At 36.0% G+C, this 24,278-nt stretch overlaps 1 protein-coding gene across 1 annotated transcript in view; it reads left to right on the top strand.

Moving 5' to 3' along the window:
- The window catches only part of LOC146004635 (transmembrane protein 184C), a 43,974-nt gene that overhangs the window by 1,673 nt on the left and 18,023 nt on the right, over nt 1–24,278 (top strand). The window contains exons 2-7 of the mRNA XM_083143536.1: nt 6,747–6,783; nt 12,542–12,744; nt 15,151–15,225; nt 17,756–17,962; nt 18,504–18,606; nt 20,944–21,121. Coding sequence (XP_082999662.1) covers nt 6,747–6,783; nt 12,542–12,744; nt 15,151–15,225; nt 17,756–17,962; nt 18,504–18,606; nt 20,944–21,121 — 803 coding nt within the window. The remainder of the gene's footprint in view (nt 1–6,746; nt 6,784–12,541; nt 12,745–15,150; nt 15,226–17,755; nt 17,963–18,503; nt 18,607–20,943; nt 21,122–24,278) is intronic.

Below are 24,278 nucleotides of genomic sequence, written 5' to 3'. Positions count from 1 at the left end.
ACGTGGGGCTAGCGCCAATGGTTCGTGGGGCTAGCGCCAATGATTCGTGGGGCTAGCGCCAATGATTCGTGGGGCTAGCACCAATGGTTCGTTGTAAGTCCAAAAATGAAGTGACTCCTACGTTGAAAGTCGTTGTTGTCCTTTTCCACAGAATACCAACCTCCACTCCCTTCCCATCATAAAAATTAGAAGTCGCAAATTATCCCATCCCACAAGTCATTTAGAAAAAGCAACCCTCCCCTATACGGCATGCAGTTGCTAAAAAAATTATTATTTCCAATTTCTGAAGTCGCATAAATGAAATCGAATGTCTGAAATGTCCAATCCGCCAATATATCACACAAAGAACATGTCGCAATCGCAAATGTTCCTATTGCACAAGTCAATCATAAGAAGAAAAAGAAAAAAATCAGACGTGCGCCTGTGACATAAATCGATGATCCGAAATCTTCAGACTTGCGCCTGTGACATGAATGCATCATTCGCCATCATAAAGTTGTGAAAAACCTTTTTGACGTTACACAGGGAATTTTAATTTCATAAAAAACGTAAGTTTCGTAGCACGTAGATGTAAAAAATTACTTTCCGCGCTATTTAGAAACATCGTTTATTATGAAGAACTAATTTTTGTAACAAGAATATTTGAAATGTGCGAAAAATCGAGGGTGTAGAAAGGGGTACCCGAGCCTCGTCTACTGTAATTTTCCCGATTTCTCGTACAATACTCTCTTTTAACTCACGGATGGTGTGCGGATTGTCTTTGTGTACATTATTTTTTAGATTTCCCCATTTTTCTTTCCACTTTTATTCAGAAGTGACCCTGTTACTCTAAACCTTTTACAAGTTTTAATATAGTGGTCCTATGTGGGACAGGAACACCAGGAAATTTCATTGCAAAACGTTGTCGCACTTCTCCACAATTCCTCTTTCCGAAGTACAGTAACACTCGACAAGGTAAATCCTTTGTTGTAATGTATACTTTTGTGGTGCCATATTAAGCCACAATCTTCAACACATGGACATGACACAACACCACTTCCAAGGGAGGATTATACTGGCGTCAGTCTGCAATGCCAACAGAGAGGGGGAGAGAGCGAAACTGTCGCGGAACCGTTCACCGGGAAAGACAATCGCTGACGCCAGGCTGCTTGCCGCCAAGTCTCGTAGCAAATGTCAGGGAATGCTCTGTATAGGAGGAGGTACCCAAAAAAAACAACTGAATTTTGTCACCTTGTTTTATTTTGACCGTACATGTACATGTTGTAGGTACATTCAGGTAAGCATGTCTACTCTAGTCACCCTCAAATTATTGCCCATGTGCTTTAATGCAATTGTCCCAACGTTTTTCCCACTGTTGAATACAGGTTCGAAACTCCTCTGGCGCAATACTCTTCAAGGTTTGTCCGTAATGTCTTTGACCTCATTGACATCATGGAATCGCTTCCCTTTCACATTCCTCTTCATCCGCGGGAACAAAAAAGTCACAGGGTGCTAAATCAGGTGAGTACTGGGGATGGGGCACGAGAACCATGTTGTTCTTTGCCATGAACTGTCACACTGACATGGTGGTGTCGGCTGGTGCGTTGTCATGGTGCAGTAACCACATTCCACTTCTCCACAGTTTTGGACGCTTCCGTCATACACTTTCACACAATCTTCTCAGGACATTCAGGTAAAATTGCTGGTTCACTGTTTGTCCTTGGGGAACAAATTCCCTGTGGACAATCCCATTCACATCAAAGAAACAAATCAACATTTTTTGCACATTGGATCGAACTTGATGTGCTTTCTTGGGACGTGGTGAATTTGGAGTCTTCCACTGGCTGGATGCTTGTTTTGATTCAGGATCGTACCCATAGCACCAGGACTCATCCCCAGTCACAATTCGTTTGAGAAAATTTCGGTCCTTGTGCAGTTCAGTCTTCAAGTCGCGACAAACATTCACTCGATTCTTTCTCTGCTCCTCTGACAGCAAGCGAGGCACAAATTTAGTAGACACCTGTCTCATCTTCAAATCGTCAGTTAGAATGTGCTGGCAGGTACTCCAGGACAACTCCACTTCTTCAGAAATTTGCTCGATGGTCTTTCGACGATCTTCATTAATGGCGTCTCAAACTTTTCCAATGTTTTCTTCATTTTTGCCTGTTGAAGGACGGCTAGGCCTTGTCAAGTCTTCAGTTAACATGTTGCCATCTTTGAACCAGAAAAAACCACTCGTAGACTTGTGTGTTTCCCAAAGCAGCTTCATTAAAAGCTTGGCGAAGCATAACAACGGTCTCAGCAGCCGTTTTTCCCAACAAGAAACAAAATTTAACACAGGTCCTTTGCACCTTGTGGTCCGCCATCTCAACAATCACTCAAAGATTGCCAGGCTCTTGCCGCAACACTACGAACGAACCGCTCAGCACAGAATAATGCCAACTTGTAGATTGATGAAAGATATCCCATACTAATGACACCTAGCGGCACAAGCCGTAACTACATCAGTAATCCGCGCAACATTATGATTCGGGTTTTTTTTTGGGTACCTCCTCGTATTGCAGCATAAGGTAAGCCTTCCAACTGTCCACTCTTAATAATTGTCTTATGTCCAACTGAACATTGTCATTCCACCTTTGTCCTGCTATTCTCTTACAATCAAGTTTCGTAGAAAAAAAAAAGTTCCTGTATACCCTATATTTACTTGATTAGAATGTAGATTGTGCACATGTCGGTGCCATGTAACCTTCTGCACCAGTGGCGAAGCGTGGTCTTAAGAAGAAGGCAAGCAATGCAGTACTCCAAAAATGTTGGGGGGTAAATATATTATATAGCCCATAGTGTTAGGGTTATTAGGGTTTGCCCAGTTGTCCTAGGAAAGAAATAAAGGGCATTTCAGAAAAATAATAGTGCCAGCCCGGCCCCCATGCTGGAGTGGACTTGTCCAACAAATCTTTTGAAAAATTGAGGGCAGTCCTAACAGAAAATGACTAGATTACCACTCTTGCCGGTACCACTTTGGTATGGGAAAAACACCTTTCACTCGTTCATTACGTCTTGATTGATATTGGTACTTACCTGTTATGCATTGCCAAACATTCTTTAAGGTGGGATTTTGCTTTTGTCACGAAAATAATTTCAATTTGTCACATTACGAGTATTTATTGTTCTTCCTTTTTTCGCTTTCATAAGGCACAATATGGCGGGCACAGCTTGACACATCATGGATCATCAGTGGGTATGCAGTGTTTCCAACCTTTGTGACCGAAAAATACCTGAATAGCCCCACAAACCATTGACGGATAGCCCCACAAACCATTCACAGATAGCCCCAAAAATCATTCACGGATAGCCCCAAAAGCCATTCACAGATAGCCACAAAAACCATTGTGGGTAGCCACAAAAACCATTGACGGTTAGCCCCATGAACCATTTCCAGCAAGCTTAGGTTCGGTTAGGCAAGCATAGTTAAAATTTTGTTCGTAAAACAATGCGAAACAGCTTCAATAAAAAAAAAAAAATATCACCTTCACTTCTTGCAAAACAACGGCGTGGCTGGAAACACTGACAGCTGGGTTACATCATCAAACGTACGGAACATCCGGTCCACGTACAGGAAGAATGGCAATTGTGCGTCGGAGAAATGTTTCTCTTCGAAAATACATGATTTCCTGGTCAAATAGATTCAAAGATGAAAGAAAATACCTCCACGAACTTTCAAAATGCCACAGAAACTCATTTTCGTAAGTAGTTTCTCTTGTAAAATTGAAGAAATGTGTTTTCCTATATCAAAATGTTACTCTCTTGCCTACTCAGAAAGTAGAGAAATCTTTAAAATGAAGTAAAATGTTGTGATAAAAAAGACACTCCACTTCAGGTAATTGTTTGATAGCGAGTCCCAGGTTTTTCCACAATGAAAATTTTTACACAGCATAATCAATACATGCTAAACATATAATATTAAAAAATCAAAGAGGTAATATTTTTCATAGTAAAAATATCAGGTTTCAGTATAGGGTGTATGAACCAATTTTCCACTGGCATACAGCTATATTTTTGACAAATGGCCCTAAGACACTCACAATTTACCACTAATATGAATACACATAATATTGTTAGAAATATTGAATAAGTGGGAGAAGCATTACTATTATGTTCATCCACTTTTAGTTCACAAAAATTGTACTAAGACCAGAATTTTTGTCCAGAATGCATATGGGTCAGTCCATATCAAATGTTTCAGTACTGGTTGCTTGACCACTTCTAAAATTTTCAATATTTTTGTTGTTCTAACACATATGCAGGGGTAGTTCAAAGCAGGCATTATTTTTATAAAACTTGACTTTGTTTAAAAATGCTGGCCATTTTTTTTTTTGTTTCATGACTTCAGTTATATTTTGCCTTTGCAGACAGTTGCAAAATTTCGGCCCCTATATCTGTGATGGGGGAACTAAAAAATTTGATATTTGTAGCATAAAGTGTATTCTGAGAAGTAGGCTACCTGTAAATAAATAAAATCCCAGAAGACCTTGAGCAATGTTTTCCATTGTGAGCAAGGATGCTCATTGTCATGAAGATCTTCTCGGTTATTTTTGAACTCACAACACCACCACCACCACACACTTCTCAAAGCGAGACACTTGTCCCCATACGTAGGCTGCATTTCCATATGGATCTCGATGGGCGTTCGTCCCTTGCTCCATAGAAAACGAATAACACTTTGCTGCTCATACGACGTGGACATGTTGAGTACTAAGCCATCTTTGCAAACTGGCAGCGGCGGAGCAACCGAGAGTTAACGCTGGGCCATTCCAACAAAAACGTATTGCATTGAATGTATATATCGGTTTCTCAATCACACTAATATTTCAGCTGAAAAAATAGGGGCAATGACTTTTCTGTTTGACCTCATATATACAGTTTCAGAAACAGAAGAATGTACATTTACATATAATTCTTTCTTTGAAAAACTAAATATGCTGACCAAGGCAGTAATTTATTTTATTAAAAAACATAAACTAACGTAACGTTTCAACCTTCTAGCAAGGTCTTCTTCAGACTCTGTATCAAGTACAAAAGTAACCAGATACAACAAGAAGGGTAATATATATACACAAACATTACTCCCTCCAGACTATTTAGAAAGTTGTTTGGAACTTTCTAGCAGATGACTTTCACTTTCCAACTTTACTTTCACCTAAAAGGCTAAACACTTCCATATAGAATGTGGTTGGACTTTTTAATCTCACGCTCTTTTCCCTTCATTTTTCTTCCTTCTCCTCTCCTCTTTTTCTCTTGTCCTTTCCACTCTTTCCAACATCTTCTTCCATTCTTTGTTTAACTTCAGTCCCCCATTCCAGTTCATTGTGTCTTCTTCGCCTTTCTTCTCTATTTCCTTGGCTTCCTTCCATTTTCTCACTAGCATTCTCTTCTCCCTTCCTATCTGCTTAGCCTCATCCCACTCTATGTCATGTCCTGTTTCTCTCGTGTGTTTAAATATTGCATTTCTCTCTCTCTTAAGTCGTACATCATCCCTATGTTGTTTCAACCTGTCTTTCAGCCTTTTTTTCGTTTCTCCTATGTACACACTCTGACATTCTTTACATCAGTGGGATGAGGCTAAGCAGATAGGAAGGGAGAAGAGAATGCTAGTGAGAAAATGGAAGGAAGCCAAGGAAATAGAGAAGAAAGGCGAAGAAGACACAATGAACTGGAATGGGGGACTGAAGTTAAACAAAGAATGGAAGAAGATGTTGGAAAGAGTGGAAAGGACAAGAGAAAAAGAGGAGAGGAGAAGGAAGAAAAATGAAGGGAAAAGAGCGTGAGATTAAAAAGTCCAACCACATTCTATATGGAAGTGTTTAGCCTTTTAGGTGAAAGTAAAGTTGGAAAGTGAAAGTCATCTGCTAGAAAGTTCCAAACAACTTTCTAAATAGTCTGGAGGGAGTAATGTTTGTGTATATATATTACCCTTCTTGTTGTATCTGGTTACTTTTGTACTTGATACAGAGTCTGAAGAAGACCTTGCTAGAAGGTTGAAACGTTACGTTAGTTTATGTTTTTTAATAAAATAAATTACTGCCTTGGTCAGCATATTTAGTTTTTCATAATCATGGAAACAAGGCTTAATGGAGTTATATTCTTTCTTTGCTTTAATCAAACTGTTCAAATATTTTACACTGCTGTTTACCAGAGAAAGCCTTTCTATAAAGAAAACATACATCTATATGTATGGTGCCAAGAACCATACAAGCAATTTTAAGCATGTTTTTTAATTGATTTAAATAAAAAAAAATCAGATTGAAATAAAAAATATCATCAAAAATATATTTTAAATAAAGATCATGATTTTTTATCCACCTTGATTTGGAGTCGAAATCATGGATGTCTGATTCCAAATGGGCTGTTTTTTTATTTTTATGATTGAAATATATATTTTGTTTATGCTGTTAGTTTATCTGTGATGGTTAGGTTTGGTGTCATATAAATATTATGCTGTTAATTTTTAACATTATCATTTACAATAATAAAATAATATTGTATGAAATAGAACAGTTAATCTGGTGAAACTCTGTTAAATCACTTATTTGCATTTTGTTTGTGTCCCATTATGACACTGTTTTATTCATGTACATAGTGTGAAAAAAATACAGTTAAAATGTGTCCATGAATTATAGTAGTCATGCAATTGAATAGCCATTAATTTCTGTATTGAAAATGCATTTGGAATATTACATGAATTAATCTAATACTCCTCTTGCTTGCAGGATACTGTGGATGGTGCCTATTTATGCTTTAAATGCTGTAAGTTTTACATTGTACTTTTAATTACAGTTTATCATTGCATTGTGTAAGCCTGGCATTATTTGGTACTGAAGGGAAATCCAGGGAGAAGGGATTTTCTTCCACCAAAAATTTCCCAGGGGGAGTTTTTGTTTCAAAACAAAGAAAAGTAATTAGTTTTGATTTCAAATATATTTTACTAATGAGAACATCGTAAACACATGCAAAGTACAAGGGATAATGTCTGTCTCTCTGTGAGGGTTGCATCCTTTTTGTATTATTATTATTATTATTAAAAGATTCGTTCACTTTGTTTCTTAAGAATTAGTCCACTTTGTTTTTAAGAAATACATTCTTGTGTGCTTAAATTTTTTACTAATATTGAAGTAATGTGGCCATTGCCCATCCAGGATGAAGTCTGAAGCATTAATTTTTACGTGCATTAATAATTAAAGATAAATATCTTGTTAAAGTACAGCTTCAGTTCTCATCTTAACTGGCATTGTGGTAGGGGATTTTCATTGATTAAAGATATCTATTTTCTTAATTTCCATCTACACCAAAGTATGACACGATTAAATAAATGTTAAGGAAAAAGTCAAGAATTTTGGATGTGTAATTTTTGTAGACACCCTGTAAAAGTAACTTCACTGTAATTACAACTACTCTTCCAAAAATGTAGTTTCGCTACAGCTACTCCTGTGCAGTACTCGCTAATTCACTACTTTTGCATAAAAAATGTATAACCATATGTATATTAAAAAAACCCTTAACAGTTGTTTTTACTAGATGTGCCATTATTATTATCATGATACCTGTCGTGTGATATATTTTCTAGCAGTTACAAACAGACTTGTTTTTATTAGTTTTTGAGAATGATAAATTGCCAATGTGTAAGTTACCTAGCAATTTAAATTTGATATCTGAGTATTGCAATTAGGGTATTACCCAAATTAATGTTAACAAAACATAAATTTACATTTTTAAAATATCAAAAACTTATGCCAAAGAATGAAAGATAATGTCTTGCTTTGTGTGTGCTTATGAGTGTTATATTCCCTCCCTCCCTCTTCCTACCTCTCTCTCTTTCTTTTACTTCCTTCAAGGGTTCGATTCCTGGTGGAAGAACATTGCACAGTGGTTCAGGTCCCACTTTAAACTGTAGGTCCATTCCCGATTAGCCTGTCTGTGCATGAAGTGGTCTTCAAATTTCGTTTCAGTTTCTTTCTTTCTTTGAATAAGAAACATGTTTTTTGTTCAAACTACTGCCTTCTTATTTAATTATATTTATATAATTAGAAAGCATTATTTGTTCATATAACAACCTATTTTTAATAGGAATAATTATTTCATTTTTAAATAGACAAATATGAAGACGAACAAAATATATCATTGACATTTTTTTTCACACTGACTCCTACGATGATAATTCTTGTGATTATGATGGATATTCAGATATTCTGACAATCTAGATTATGGTAACTAATATCCAGATATCCATATGCTGGATAAATCCTCAATTTGGATATCTAGATATATTTTGATTATTATCCATGTACTGTCACAGGGGTAGAAAAATGCAGCGCACACAGTCGCCATGGCACCTGAAAATTTCCAAATCCAGTCGTAAAAGAATTGTTTTTCAATAATTCGGGTTTACTTACGGAAATTTCCACGACTTTTTTTTCTAATAACGAGTACAGTGCATGTTTTGTATCATGTGCATCATTAAATAAGAATGATAAACATGTCACTATACATTTTTGCACTGTTGTTACCCAAGTTTCAAATCTGCAGCAATATGCTAGAGTTGGCCATGTATTAGAATGTATTGCATATATATTTTATGCTGTTACTGGTAAGAGTCCTCTTCAGGAATGCCACTTCAGAGTAAGAATTAATAACTTTTAATCCTATCTTGTATTAATTAATAAATTAAATGTTTTCAGATCACATTTCAAAATATGTAGCTTTTTGTTAGTTATATTTGTGACCGCCTTAGCCCATATATGCACAAAAAAAATTGCTGCCTCCCGACAGAAAGGGGCTGGCACCTGAATTATTTTTAGTTTGTGCTGCGCCTCTACTGTCACTAGGCTAATGATATATAGACATCAATCGATCAAATTATTTGGATATCCATCCTCTGCATATTTAGTTATGTATCCAGATAACCGTCAACTGGATTGCATTGATATATGTCAGTTTATTATATGGATGTCGGAGTTATTCAGATGCTAATGAAGTAAATTATGTGAATACTGGAATTCTGAATTATCAGGATTGCCATTATCTTTTAATAGACTTGATCTGTATGAACCTGTTGCTCAAGTGAGCCTTATTGTTGATAATTTTTTTTAAGCTGTTGGCACATACAAAATGTATCTGCAGAGAAATTTTTGCTAGAAACTATAAGAATTTTATAATACTTACAGTTAAGAATTTTGTAGCTAGGTAGGGTAGCACAGCTACAAGCAGAATGTTTTTCCTCACCACTGACAATATATGCACAATAAAAATAAAATACAAATGCAAGACAAATATAAGTGTGAAATATGATTGATTTGTATCAATAGAAAACCACCTACATTAACAGCCACAACACCACCTTTAACATCTGTTTCCGTGTGACCATTATCCACTTATTACTCCATGCACAGACACCTCTTCCCGCAAGCGATGGGAAAGGACCTACATATCAGGCATGAACACCACCATACCCACTCAACCTAACCACCCAATAAATGCCCCCACTCCCCTTTTGTGCTCTACTGAACTTCACCCATTATGCAGTCAACACTGGCAAAATCATCTTCTCGTCAACACCTGTTATCTATCTCTTCTTTCTGTCTGCACTGATGTATCAACACCATCTTCTAATAGTCTGTGCTTATACTGTGAACACATGCAGCGAGACCACGAAATATCGTAATAACTTCTTATTTCAATGTGTTTGTAATATTCACTAATTTTCTTTCATATGCAATGTACGTGTGTGTGTATGAGAGAGAGAAAATTAAGGTCTTCCTCCGTCCACCAGTCATCAATGATTTTGCACCCTGAGATTTCCTGGCCTTTTTCTTCCTGATTTCCCAACACTGAAAGCCTAGACTAAATTCAGTTTTTTGGGCAGATTGATAAAAGTTAAATTCGCATATTGGTAGATTTTTGGTGTTGCTCTTATTTGCCTCAATTTGTAAAGTTATATGATGTTACACACAAACATTAAATGTGTCTGCTTGGTTACTTCACACAATGTGCATATTTAAATTAGCATTTAAATTATTTGTTTAAGTACCAATTTACTCTATTTCTTATAAGTTCTATATGTTATTGATGATAGTTATGATTAGAATCAATGTAAGTACATTATATAGGTACTCATGTTTTCCTCGAAGCTGTTTTAAGTTATTTTCTAAGTATATATGTTGTGCTTTTTGAAACACTATATTCCTTTCCCGGATTCTCTGGAGTAAGAGAACGCAAACGCATTCTGTGCGCATGTGGAAGGGTGTGCGCCTCGTCCAATGAATGCGCGGAGGGGAGGGGCATCCACGGGAGGGGACACATTCGCGGTCCAGTAGTTCCGTAGTACACATGTCAGCTCGCAAGTCTAGTGTAACTCTGCATTCAGGAGAGCGCCTCATAGTGTTGAATGTGTTCGAGAACAACTTGTTTGAAAAGTTTAAAACACAAGGCTTTGTTTTTTTTACAAATGTTTAAATTAAAGTGTTTGAAACATGTTTTTCATACTTGTTTAAAACTAATTTTGATACACGATGTTTCATAGTTTGTGGTTATTTGCATGTTTTTTGAAAATGTATGTTTAAATTTGTTTTAATTTTTTTTCTGTTCTTCGTAGCATCAAAAGACAAATAAACGTGCAATATTATTTGTTATTTGTGTAAAACAATATACTGGCCATTGTTAAGAATAAAAGAAGAAATTGGCAGCAGAAAGCGTTTTGCTTTACGGCCGTTACACCGCGCAGCACTTCGTTGCTTTCATCCCGCACCCTTCTCCACCTAGTCTGGCCCCACCCACAAGCTTTCTCCTCTGCACGTCGCTACTCCAGAGAATCCGGAAAAGCAGTATACATGCAATTAATATGAACATCCATAAACAAAGTTGATATTGTAAAAGAAGATTATGGAACTATATTTTTAAGCATAATATTCTGTTTGTATTTGCCAATTCCATACAGAAAAATATTATAACACCATTAAGCCTTGTTTCCATGATTATGAAAAACTAAATATGCTGACCAAGGCAGTAATTTATTTTATTAAAAACATAAACTAAACGTAACGTTTCAACCTTCTAGCAAGGTCTTCTTCAGACTCTGTATAAAGTACAAAAGTAACAAGATACAAAAACAGGGCATTATATATACACAAACATTACTCCCTCCAGACTATTTAGAAAGTTGTTTGGAACTTTCTAGCAGATGGCTTTCACTTGCCAACTGTACTTTCACCTAAAAGGCTAAACACAATTACTTCCATATAGAATGTGGTTGGACTTTTTATCTCATGCTCTTTTTCCTTCATTTTTCTTCCTTCTCCTCTCCTCTTTCTCTCTTGTCCTTTCAACTCTTTCTAACACCTTCTTCCATTCTTTGTTTAACTTCAGTCCCCCATTCCAGTTCATTGTGTCTTCTTCACCTTTCTTCTCTATTTCCTTGGCTTCCTTCCATTTTCTCACTAGCATTCTCTTCTCCCTTCCTATCTGCTTAGCCTCATCCCACTCTATGTCATGTCCTGTTTCTCTCGTGTGTATAAATATTGCATTTCTCTCTCTCTTAAGTCGTACATCATCCCTATGTTGTTTCAACCTGTCTTTCAGCCTTTTTTTGTTTCTCCTGTGTACACACACTGACATTTCACTTCGTAGATAATCCCTTCCTCTTCCTCTTCTCTGTTTTCCTTTTTCTTGTTTGCATTCTTCGCTATTCCTAAGATGCTTCTCCCTCCCTCCCTGTAAGTTTTAATTCCCGCTTTCCTAAGCACTTTGCATATCTTTTCTGTGGTCTTCCCCATACTCCTTATTCCAAACCTTCTCTCTTTTTCTTTCTCTTCCTCTTTTAGTTTCCTTGTTTACGTTTAGTTTATGTTTTTAATAAAATAAATTACTGCCTTGGTCAGCATATTTAGTTTTTCAGAAAAATATTGTGTGAAGCACAGCTAATCTGTTGAGAAATGTAACTGAATTGCAAAAAATATGGCTTTGAAATTGGCTATTGTGAAGTTACTTACTTAAAAAAAAAATCCAGTTATGTATTTTACTCAATTGAAGAATTTTAAATGTTAATACCAGGTTGTAGTTACAAGAACCAAGATGAGTTCTTATACTTGGTCATAAATTTATGTTTCAGTAGATTTATGGACATGTCCATGTTACTCTTGTAACCATAAGAGATAACATTTACTACTTGAATGCCACAAAACTTTAATAAGTTCAATATTTTGATTCAGATACAGAATTTGTCTCAAATAGTAAATTTTTTGTGCAAAATGCAAGACTATATTTAATGGTCACAAGAGTAACATGGACATGCCTGTATATGTAACATCTGGCAGTATTTATGAAAAGATGCTTTTATATTTTTCAAAACTTATTAAATGGTGTACAATTGCGATTGAAGGTTCTAAGAAATGTCATAAATTTGTGCATCTCCGTCCATAATTCTTTAATTAAAGCTATACAATGAAGGAGTCATATGAAGATTCTGCAAGGAAGATTGCATAATATCCTAATTTAAAATTTTCTTGTTTTTCAGTGGCTGGGATTAACATTTCCTGAATTTTCTATATACATGGACAGTCTGAGAGAGTGTTATGAAGCATATGTGATATATAACTTTATGGTTTATTTGTTAAACTATTTAAATTCAGAGATGGATCTAGAAGCTAATCTAGAGTTGAAACCACAGATAAAACATTTCTTTCCATTCTGTTGTATCAAGCCTTGGGAAATGGGAAGGTAAGTCAGAGAACCACCAACTATATTTGTATTTGCATCTGCTACTTTACCACATTTCATATAAAAAATGTATGACACTACTTATCGCCAATTTGGTTTATTAAATTTGTAGCTTAAGGAAATGCCATTATATCTTGTCCTTTTTGATTACCATGGAAAATAATGACTTACTTTGTGTCAATACTTTATTGACATAAATTGGTAAAAACTTCATATCAAACATTCCTACTTTTCAAGTAAAGAAATTAACTTTCTAGCATATGACTGTAAGATTTGGGGACCTAGCGTTTAGGGACTTGCGATTAAGCATGAATGTCTTAGTATACCAAGAGATTTCAATCTTTTGTTTTTTCTTATTTGTGCACCATTGTGAATGGAAACTATTAATTATTTGTTGTTTTTATTTGTTAAGCCATTGTAGATAGTAATTTCTGTTGAGTGATCATTTAATTTAATTTTTCATACTCTTTAAAAGATAATTACACTCTGTACAAGTAAGAAGTGGAGGGATGTTTTAATGCATTAAATATTATTATCTTTATTGTAAGTTATGCAGAATTCAGTGAAAGTACAGTAGCATTTAAATAGTATCACACAATCATTAATTTATGAATTAAATACAAATATTTTTGTGTTTTGGATAATGTTTTGTTGTAACTTGAATAAGTGCATAATTAGGCACTCTCGCAAAGTATGCATAATCTGTAATATACCCTAAAGTTATTTTGTAAATTCTTTAGATTTATCTGAATAAAGTTTTTCATGATATACTTATCAAATTGTTTCCATTAGAGGACAAGGTTTTGCGTTGCTTTGCTTAGAAGTTAACATGTTAAGTACCAGATCATCATCCCATATTCACAGACGATTCACATTATTGTCACCACCCCCAGCTAATATCCAGAGTAACCACCATTCTAGATGGGCTGAGAATGACTCACGAAGGTGCTGCTAGGTTGTCACAGGTATCTGGAGTCATGCTGCCTGCAGTGCATCCCACAGCTACTGGAAGGTGCATGGCAGAGGATCCATAGATCAAACATGACAATTGAGGTGATTCCACAGGTGCTCTATTGTTTTCAAGTTTTTGTCATGCACTTCAAACCACTGTCAGGTATTACTAGCTGTGTGACATGATGCATAGTCTTGCTGGAAAATTCCATCCACCCCAGGTAAGAAAATCAGTTGAGAGTGCCTTTCACATGATAGGTAGTCCCAGAGAATGTGAAGAAAACATTCCCTGGACCATAGCACTGCTGCCACCAGCTTGTATTCTTCCAGCAATTGTTGCAGGATGTTTGTTCTCTACTGTTACTCACTTGACATGCCAACGTCCATCTATTTGATGAAGCATTAAAGGAGAAGGCCAATCATCGGAGGTCAAATTCCGATACTGCCATGCAAAGTGAATCCTTTTCTGCTGATGCACCTTCATTTACATAGATGCAGTCACCATAATTTTGCTTTGGAGCCTCATACACAGTGAGGTTCTGTGAACTGTCATTTCACGCACACGTCTGCTAGCCCCCCTTGTTCATTTTGACAGTGAGTTGCTTCACTGTAGTGTGTCAGTTGTCCCTCATGCACCTTCGTAGCCGACGTTCACCTTTCACATCAGTGGGACGTGGTGTAGTTTCCATATCAGTTATTTGCAATGGTGCCATTTGTCCACTCACGATACATTTTGAACAGTTCACAAACTGTTCCGTTTCAGATATTACTGCCACCTTTGTCTAAAAAGCTGAAAATCATCCCTTTTTGCATTATGGATGAATTGCTCCTTTTACCCGTGATGACAACAAGTGATAGGTGTGCATACAGCCTATCACTCACCTTATATACCTACCATGCAAGCTTGCACCATGTGGTATACCTCTTGTGCTATGTGCTGGCAACGTCAAATGTAGGAGGTGGTCATAATAATGTAACTCGACTGTGTATACCATACCAAATAAATATAGGTTTCAACAGAATCCATTCTCTTACCTAGAGACATTTATCTGTAATTCACTTCACTTCTGTATTCAAACCAATATCAAGCCCTATACCAGCAAATTATATTTTTGTCATTCTTCTATATTCACATGTCTATTAATTCAGAGTTCATAAATTTAATGGCCTCATATCTTTTTCCTCTCTCTGGCTTCCACTTTACAATCAACTACACAAACACTATACATTTATTTTAATTCCGTATCAGGAAACTTTTTTATATCCTTACATGTGTTTTATGACCTTCTTGTATTGTCATTTTTTTAAGCGTATGATTTTCTGTGTTTTATTGTGCTTATTTCTCTTACATTTTATTGCACTATTAGGTTGATATTGTTTACACGGAAATGTCTTTTAACTTAATTCCTGTTAGTCCTATTCAATGATGATGATAATGATGAATTTTTTTTTCAGTGAACTGGTTCAGTCATGCAAACATGGCATTTTACAATATACTGTAGTAAGGCCAATCACCACAGCTGTTTCATTGTAAGTATCTACAGAAGATCAGAGTCCAGGTTTTCGTTTTTTGTGCATGTCTGAGGCATGATCAGATGAAACCGAGTTGACTTATACATTTATATATGAGTAGATGTTAGCCATGCAAGGTCCAGTATTTAAGAATAGAGAATTGCAGAAATCGTCTTCAAAGACATTCAGCCTGGTGTCTCGTCTGGAAGATGTATCAGATACTGTCAGTCTAGAGCTAAATAAATAAAATCATGACAAATCAGGGCTGTGTAGTCAGGAATTGTCCATCTTTTCCTTGCCAATGCATCTTGAACACCTCTTGCAACAAGGACATAAGCATTGAAAGGAAGAATTATCACTACAGACAAAATTATTTTGAGGTGTGTATTCTTTAAAGCTTCACGCAGCTTGTCAAGAGTATGCATGTGGAGCTGTTACTTGATGTTACACCACACGATCTTTCCAATAGATTCTAACAGGTTGATATCCTTCTGCTGGTAAAAATTGAATCACCACTTACTGGTCACGTTTCAATGGCAAATGTCACTAGCCACATTCATAGATAGGCACCTGCATCCTTCCAACATCTAGAACCAAGCTCTTGTCAATTGTGCTACACCAGACTATCATTAGGGTCAGCTTAAAAGTAAGGGCTGGATGACTGCCTGGGGTACCACCTTTAATAGTGCCAAAACCTTATTTCTGATAAGCATAAGCAAGGCTATTTGTTTTAAAAAGACTTGAATTTTTGTTGACAAGAAATCATTTAAGTTACTGCTGCATAACACAATAAGTATATTGAAAAATAGTGTAGCAATTTAAGCTAAGAAATTAATATTATTTTGATGCCATTCTGTAGGTGCTAGAGTGCTGCATCGAGGCCTTTTTGCTCGATCGTCTAATAGTTCGCACAGATGACGCTAGATGGCTTACGGAATAGACAGTTTCTTTGCTCGAGCGAATAATGCTCAAACAGGCAAATGATCGGTATATGCTCAAAGCCTTGTAGTTCACGTATAACCACAGTTTGTCTGTAGTACTTGGCCTTCAAATATGTATTGTGAACCGATAGAAAAAGTGAACTTGAAACTAAAGTGAGCATAGTCATCATCTCCATGTAAAAATGTGATTTAGTCTTATCTTACCAATACATAGCAATATATGATTATGAATTTCAATTTTGAATTTGAATTTAAAATTTTGGGTGCATCAGCACTTGGGCTATTTTGCACCCTTCACATTATACAGGGGCCAGCCCCTTATCATTACAAATAACAACTCTAACGTTGCATAACTAAAAATCCTAAAATCTTCTGACTTCTGCTGTAAACGGGCACTCAGCACACACAAGGACAAGAAAACAGGACAACACAAAAATTATACTGGCAATAGTGCCAGTCACCAGAGCCTTGTTAGTCTTCAGTCCAGGGTACTATGTGGAAGTGAGGTTGACTTTTGGACGCCTACCTGGAAGGTACCCCTTACACCCCGAATAGATGATTATGGGCTGAAACTACCAAGAAGGATTTTTACACATATATTTGTACGATTATTGTCCCATTGAAATGATATTTGAAATTCTATATATTCGAGCAAATTATGCTCGGGCGTGAGAGATTCGATTGAGTATTTTCAAGCGAAAGTGGTCCAATGCAGTGCTCTAGTAGGTATTAAATAAACACATACCTATATTAAATGTATTCTTTAACAGTAACACTTAAAGTTTTACACTTAAAGTTTTTTTTGAAAATTTTCTTGTTTTGTCATTAAAACCATAAATATGTATAACATGGTTATGTTCTTTTTATTGGAGGAAGGTGGAAAGTAGGAAAACCAGGATAGAAAGGGGGGGGGGGGTCAGAGCAGGTAGTGATACTCCATGATATTGACTCAGACCTAGCACAACCAATCATACCAAGAATTAATGCATACTAAATTTCTCTCTGTTACAATAACATCAGGCAACTGACACATAAGCCCTGCACCATGGTTGTGCAGTCTAGGGCGTTATGCTTTGGGCTCCGGCTATGGAATGCATGCAGGTTCGAGTCTCCTGGGGGGAAGCATAACAACTTTTCTCCTTAGATTTCGGCCTGTGTATGGGACCGGTGGCCACCCACCATTGTGAGGAAATTGGGGAGCTACAAATGAGTAGCGTAACCTGGTCGTGGAAACTTGCAACAATGGCTTGGGGTTTGTTGTGCTGACCACACGTCACCCCATTTTGATTTGATGATCTCCCACCTGGCAGGTGGGAGTGAGGCCAGCAGTATGTAGGTCGGCCCTGGCCCCACGTGGGCTGTTGCACCATGTGTTATTAACTGACATATGGACTCCTGCTGTTAATGCTTTGTTTCCTGCCCTTCTAGACTAGAAGTTTTCTTATTCGCCTGATCTATGATAGATTTCAACCAATCATAAAAGGTTTAGTGCAGTGATTTTACAGTAGAACTTTAGGTATTTATTGACCAAGAATATGTTTAACACGTTTACAATTTGGAATTTAAACTAATAGCTAATTACACCATTCTCTTTTCTTATATTGCAGCGTATGTGCTATGAGTGGCGTATATGGTGAAGGTGAATTTCGGGGTGATGTGGCATTTCCATATATAATTGCAATCAACAACTTCTCACAATTTATAGCCATGTATTGCCTTGTACTATTTTATAAAGCCAATAGGGAAGAGCTGGCTCCAATGCGTCCTATTGGAAAGTTTCTGTGTATCAAAGCAGTTGTTTTCTTCTCTTTCTTGTAAGTTTGTAATGTTAAGTTTTCACATAGCTTTAAAATGAGTGAATAGTTTCTCAACATTCAATCTATTATCAGTCATCACCATGTCCTAATTTGCTGGTGATTTTTCATACATATTGAATATCGTTAAAAAAAATTACAAATAAATTACGTAAATCATGTGTCATTTGTGTTATTCAAGTATCACTACAATTTGAATCACTTTGAGATGCAGTGTAAAATATTTGGTAGTGTAATATCAAACTGCTTCAATAAAATAAACGTTGTCCTTGTATGTTCCACAGGAGTATTATTTTCTTTATGAACTGGTTTTGATCTGTCCAATAGTTCAAAACCAATAAGAAAGTCTTATTATTAATTGCAAGTACACGCACAAAGTTAGAATTTTTCAATGTATGGACATTTTAATCAACTCACTCCTTCTCCCTTCCCTCAATATACAATCCTTATTTTTCATTCAACACTGTATAACAACCAACATACCCACTTACAACTTCTGTCTTTTACTTACACTTACAATTTTTACATTTTTCTTTTCCAGCCAAAGTGTAGTGATAGCCATTCTTGTATATACGGGTGTGATTTCATCTGTATTTGGTTCAGCTGATGCAGGTCATATCAAAGACATATCTTCCAAATTACAAGTAAGCATATTGTGTGTGTGTGTGTGTGTATATATATATATATATATATATATATAAATAAAATCTAAGAAAAACATTTATACACTAGAAAATTTTACAGTAAAGTTTTGAGGTAACCTTACATGTAACATTATTTACTGCCAATTATTTTTTTCTTGCTGCGACTACATATTGCTTCTCCAGAATATTCATAATTTAATTGTCGTTTGAGTGGATGTATTTGAATTGTTAATAACACCAGGCATGCATTTTCAAACTTCAGAATTCATGTATTTGTCTTTTTTAAAAACTTCACAGTGTCACATTGACTACGTGGTATTTTGTAGGGTAATCATAATGCATAGCTTATCTGCGAGGTTAAGTCAGTATATAAGTTGAACATAACAGTTCCTAAAGCCAGTCTCACATGGTACTTAATTCAGGAAAATAACTTCAACTTTTTTACTTCAGGATCATGTGGTAGCTTTTGTGTCCTCAATCTAGGAAGAAATTTCTCCTGTTGTTATTGTCAGAGGAACAGAAAGTACGGAACAAAATAAGCGATTTATTTTTTAAATGTTCCGAAGTCTGTGAAGTTGATGCCACTTTCAAATGGCAGCCATCGTACGCTCTAACATCTATTTGCTTCTATCTTGGGTTAATTTCCATCTGATTGAAATAGAGCTCTTGTTATAATCGTAATTTTATGTGATTGGATTGTACAGAAAATGAACAAATCGGAAATATAGTAAAATTTCTGACCATGGTAATCACCATAAATTTAGTACTTGTGAGCTGAAAATATTGTAGATGCTAGAAACCTTTGAAAGTTGGTCCGGTGTTGTAATTTATTGAAATCAGTTATTGTATTTCAAAATGGCTGACAAAATACTTACATAAAGCAACATTCTCTAATATTTTCATTCAATGTGATTCCAGCAATACCTCCCATTGCTTCAATTGTTCCAATTTTTAATGTTCCAAAGCCTCATATGCCCATAGTTATTTGGTAAGAAACTAGTTACCGCTTTCAAATCTTTCACGATTTTCAGTCTGCAATACTTAGTTTGCTCTTGGTCAAATAAAATCCATGGATAGGCACTATAGGCCTAATATTGATAATTTAATTCAGCTGTAAGATCATTAATAATACCAGTAACTTCCTTAAAGAACCCTATCATGTTATATTCTGTAGTTTCTGAATATGGCAACAGTATTCCATTCAAGATGGCAACACTAGTGTGAATGCAGTTGAAAAAACTCATCACAAAATGAAGGAACGTTCTGATTTTTGTGGTACTTGGGATGAAAGAAAAGATAAGGAGAAAGAAAATAATAATTAAAATGTATTAATGGCTAAGTAATATGACATATATGGAGTGTGTAAATGCCTTAATGAAAGAAATCTTGTTCTGCTAACTGCTAGTTTGACAGTCCTGAACGGACCTCTTATAAATGCTATGTCAGTCCTGGAAAAAGTATATATTTTGAAGGTTTTTTTTTTAGAAAAAGTAAAGAGAAAATGAGCAAAACCTTGTAATCTAATGTTCTGCGACACGAGAAAAGCAGTGCCATTCTGGCAGACTTCGAGCATGTAACTCCCATGTGATCAGATGTGTATCAGCAGTATTTGTTGGGCAAGAAATAACAGAAAATGAATTCCTGAGCACTGCAAATCCATAACGTAATTTTGATCTCGCTTTCTACTAATACAGAATAAATAAGTGAAATCTTTGGGATGCTAAACACAGTGGAGGGAGGGGTCTGAGTTGGTGACTTACTGTTTACACAAGAGGATATTCTCCTCTTGGTCCACATAGCAACAGGTGACTCATTGAATAGGTATGATGTCACTAGCTCTTGACATAGCAACAGATTTACGACCTACAACTAAGAAAGCCATTTCTTGAACCTGGATTATAGTGCGCATTATACACGAGATAAAATTTTTTGTCACTTTTCTCCATCAAAAACCAGAGTGCGCATTATACACGCACGCACATTAAACACGCGTAAATATGGTACTCATGTTCAGTGGTATGAGCTATATATTGCTTTTCTTTATCAGTTATTGGCATCTAAATTTGGGAAGTGACACATTGTGTTCATAATGTTGCCATCATTAAATACTGTATGTAATTTTTAAACATAGCATGAGACCGTTACTGAACTGAGGATGCAAAATATCTTATGGAAGTTTCAAGCAGATATTCATTTCTCAATTAAGGATTGAATTAAATACTATGGGAGAGATTTGCTTACATCCTGTCAGGCATTTAAAATAATAATATTAATAAGTTAGTATGAGAGAAATTATATAAGCATAATTTTCTAACCTGTATGTTGTATTTTCTGTAGGATTTCTTGATATGCATAGAAATGTTTCTTGCTGCTGTGGCCCACCACTACAGTTTTTCATACAGACCGTACGTAGATCTAGCAGCATCTCATCACCAATCATGTTGTCAGGCTTTTCTGCAGATGTGGGATGTTTCAGATGTCAGTCAAGACTTCAAGGACCACATAAGAATTGTTCGTAAGTATTTCCATTTGCTTGTTAAGGGTGTGTTGTGGCCCAAGATGGTAAGAGATGATGAATATTTAGTATACTTGTGTATCTTACTTTCTGCTATGGATGGATTCATTTGAATTTTTGTCCAAAACTGGTACAAACCAATCTGTTGTGTATGCTGAGTCTAAGATCTCAAGGGTCTTGGGTTCAATACTCATTGGAGGCACATAGTGGTTTGGATCCCACTTTAAACTGTAGGCCCAGTTCCGATTAGCCTTACTGTGCATAAAGTGGACTTAAAACACCTACTCAATCAATCAATCAAATGCAAGGTCTGGGCTATCTCCCTATGTCACGTGGTCCTAGGCTGTGAATGGAGGAAGAAGACTAGGCCTGTTATCTTTTGATGGTGCAAATCTTTTATGCCACTGCTAAATCTACAGGGTTTTGTTCTTTTTTTAGAAAGTAAACCAGACAGTGAGCCTTCCAATAGAGATAGTTAATAAATTATATTGTATCTGTCTTTTTACATTGAGATTATAGTTGAGAACACGTGAGAATAGATTCATATAGAAGTAATCAAACTTTTACGTAAATTTCAATTGATTTATTCTTGATTCAAATTCCAGTTCTTATTGTTTGTCGTCACTTTCACATTCACAATTGATCGCTTATTCTTCCTTTATACACTTGTGTGGGCTTCCTTCTGGATCTGGACTTGGACTTCCTTCCTTAACTTTGAAGGTGCTAATCTATATAGAGATCTATTCGTGACCTCTATGACTTTTTATGTTACGCGTTATCAGCAAGTTCAAAACTAGCGGCGTTGCTTCTAGATACACATAATCTTTAGCATCTAAGTTCCGATAACTAACTTTCCCCAACCATTGGGGCATTGGCTGGAACACACTACCACTGGAAATCTGTTCGCAGACACAAACTTATATCATTTCCACTTCTTTATATTTCGAATATATTTGCATATGAGCACTTTGCTAATTTTGCCATTATCTTTATTAATTTGGTCGTCTTTATATCTTTTCTCTTTTTCTTACATTGCATTTTATTATTGTTCATCTTTCTAATTTACTTTTATGCCTAAATACACTATCATTTGTCTATAATACAGCAATCTTCCTTTTTACCTGACTAGTGCTGCCATCTCTGTTTCAACTTAGCAACTATTTGCAAGTATTAGGCCTATTGGGTATGTAACAGGCCAGGGGGATACTCACCGGGAATTCCTTGAATTCTTGGAATTCTGTGTGAATTATTGGCTCCAGGAATTATTTCGTGAATTCTACGTGAATTTTTCTTCATAGACATGAAAAATTGCAACTTTTATTAATCCAAATCCCATTGAATTTATAAATACCCTGAGGCAAGTTTTTTTTTTTTTTTACATTTTAGCTTTTATTTTTATCAAGGAAGGAAAATATAGCTGCTTGTAAATTAAAACAGAATTCTCTCAATCTGTTTGCTTAGTGTCCTTTACAGAATGATCTATGTGACAGATGAAGATTATTGCAATATAAGGTATCTTCAAATTGATCAGTTAAATTTGAGTTTGGAATTCTTATACAATTAACAATTTTTCATAGATTAATATACCCCATAACATTTGTAACTTGTGTTTGTAGATGTATTTTGAGTTTGAATTGCGGCCGCCCGGATGCCAACTCCCGTCAAATCGCGTGCGATATCTCAACTATGGAAACCGCTAGCTTCAAAATGACTTCAAGTTCTCAGAATTATAGTTAAAATTACATTCAAAATAAGCACGTTAATTGTCATGGGGGATGTTGAAAATGTTGTCCTCGTGCATCCATTCGTTTTTGGCACGGTTTAGGAAATTTGTGGGCTGATCCTGGAGATTTGTTTTAAATTTCATGCAATAATTGGCTAACGATTTGCCATAGAATGCCTTTTCTTGTTCCTTGGCCAGATAATGTAGGCGTTTATGTTTAAAAACAGTCTCGTGACATTTCTGAGTGGTATTCATTGATTGATTGAATTAGTTGGTGTTTTAAGTCCACTTTATGCACAGTAAGGCTAATCGGTACTGGACCTGCAGTTTAAAGTGGGACCCGAACCACTGTGCCTCCACCGGGTATGGAACCCCTTTATCACAAGGCAACGATGTTACCACTACATGATCGGGGAGGCACAAAAGTTGTAAAGGAGAGAATGCATTGCCATCCCGTGAAATTATTTGCACCTTATTAAATCAATATTGATTACAGCCTGCAAAAAAATTGGATCCAAAAATTTTCTTCTCTGTAAAGCATTGTAAATTTCCAGAACCACTATGTGCCTGAGTGAGTGGTATTCGTGTTTCACAGGTATAGTGTTCTTTTGTGATTGTTTTAGTCACAAGTACTTCTTTCAAAGATAACAGATTTTTCAGTGCCTAATCCATGGAAATGATGAAAAATATTCAGTACGTTAAGTTTGATTTGATTTAATTTATTTTACTTCACTTTTTGTGCCACTTTTGGCTAATTTGCGAAGATAGAGATGAGTGACATGATGAAATTGATGAATGAACAACGACAAACATCCATGCCCAGGCCAGTAATCGAACCTGGGACCCCTGGCATCGTAGGCCGATGTGCAGAACAATTAGTACCTATTTTGTATTTTGTTCTTATTTGCCTCCTTATTTTGCATTTTTTAGTGCCTATCAATCCTCATCCTGTTCATAAGCCCTTATTTAACCTCCCTTAGCTTTGTAATAGTGATGACCGTGGGTGGTGTAAATAATATAGGACACTGAAAAGTCTCATATAAAAATTATGTAACATTTTGAAAACAGTTAGTAATTAAACTTGCGAGAATTCTTTCAGTCTATAATGATGAAAACTTTTCTTAATCGCAGAGACTTTGTTTCTAACAAAAAAATATAGCAGGCAAATTATTGTGTGGGTTCGAGTCCCACGAGCTCATTTAAGTTGGTGCCACTGGCACTGTTCCCTATTTTTGTTAAACTAAACTACAATAATTACTTTACGCTGTGTGTACTTCTGGCTTCATGGCAATACTGGCATCGAAAGTGTAGGGACAGGAGGGCACGGCCCTTAATAATTGAGAAAAAATATTTTGGAAGGTGGCAGATTTCACTCTCAGAGATGCCAATTTAGACTGTAATGACCTACTATGTTATGATAATTATTGCAAATTC

Source organism: Lepisma saccharinum, chromosome 1 (assembly GCF_977018435.1).
Source record: "Lepisma saccharinum chromosome 1, izLepSacc3.1, whole genome shotgun sequence".
In the NCBI taxonomy this organism is placed as follows: Eukaryota; Metazoa; Arthropoda; class Insecta; order Zygentoma; family Lepismatidae; genus Lepisma; species Lepisma saccharinum.
Note: the sequence above shows the minus strand (reverse complement) of the source record. Positions and strands in the feature narration are given on the sequence as shown.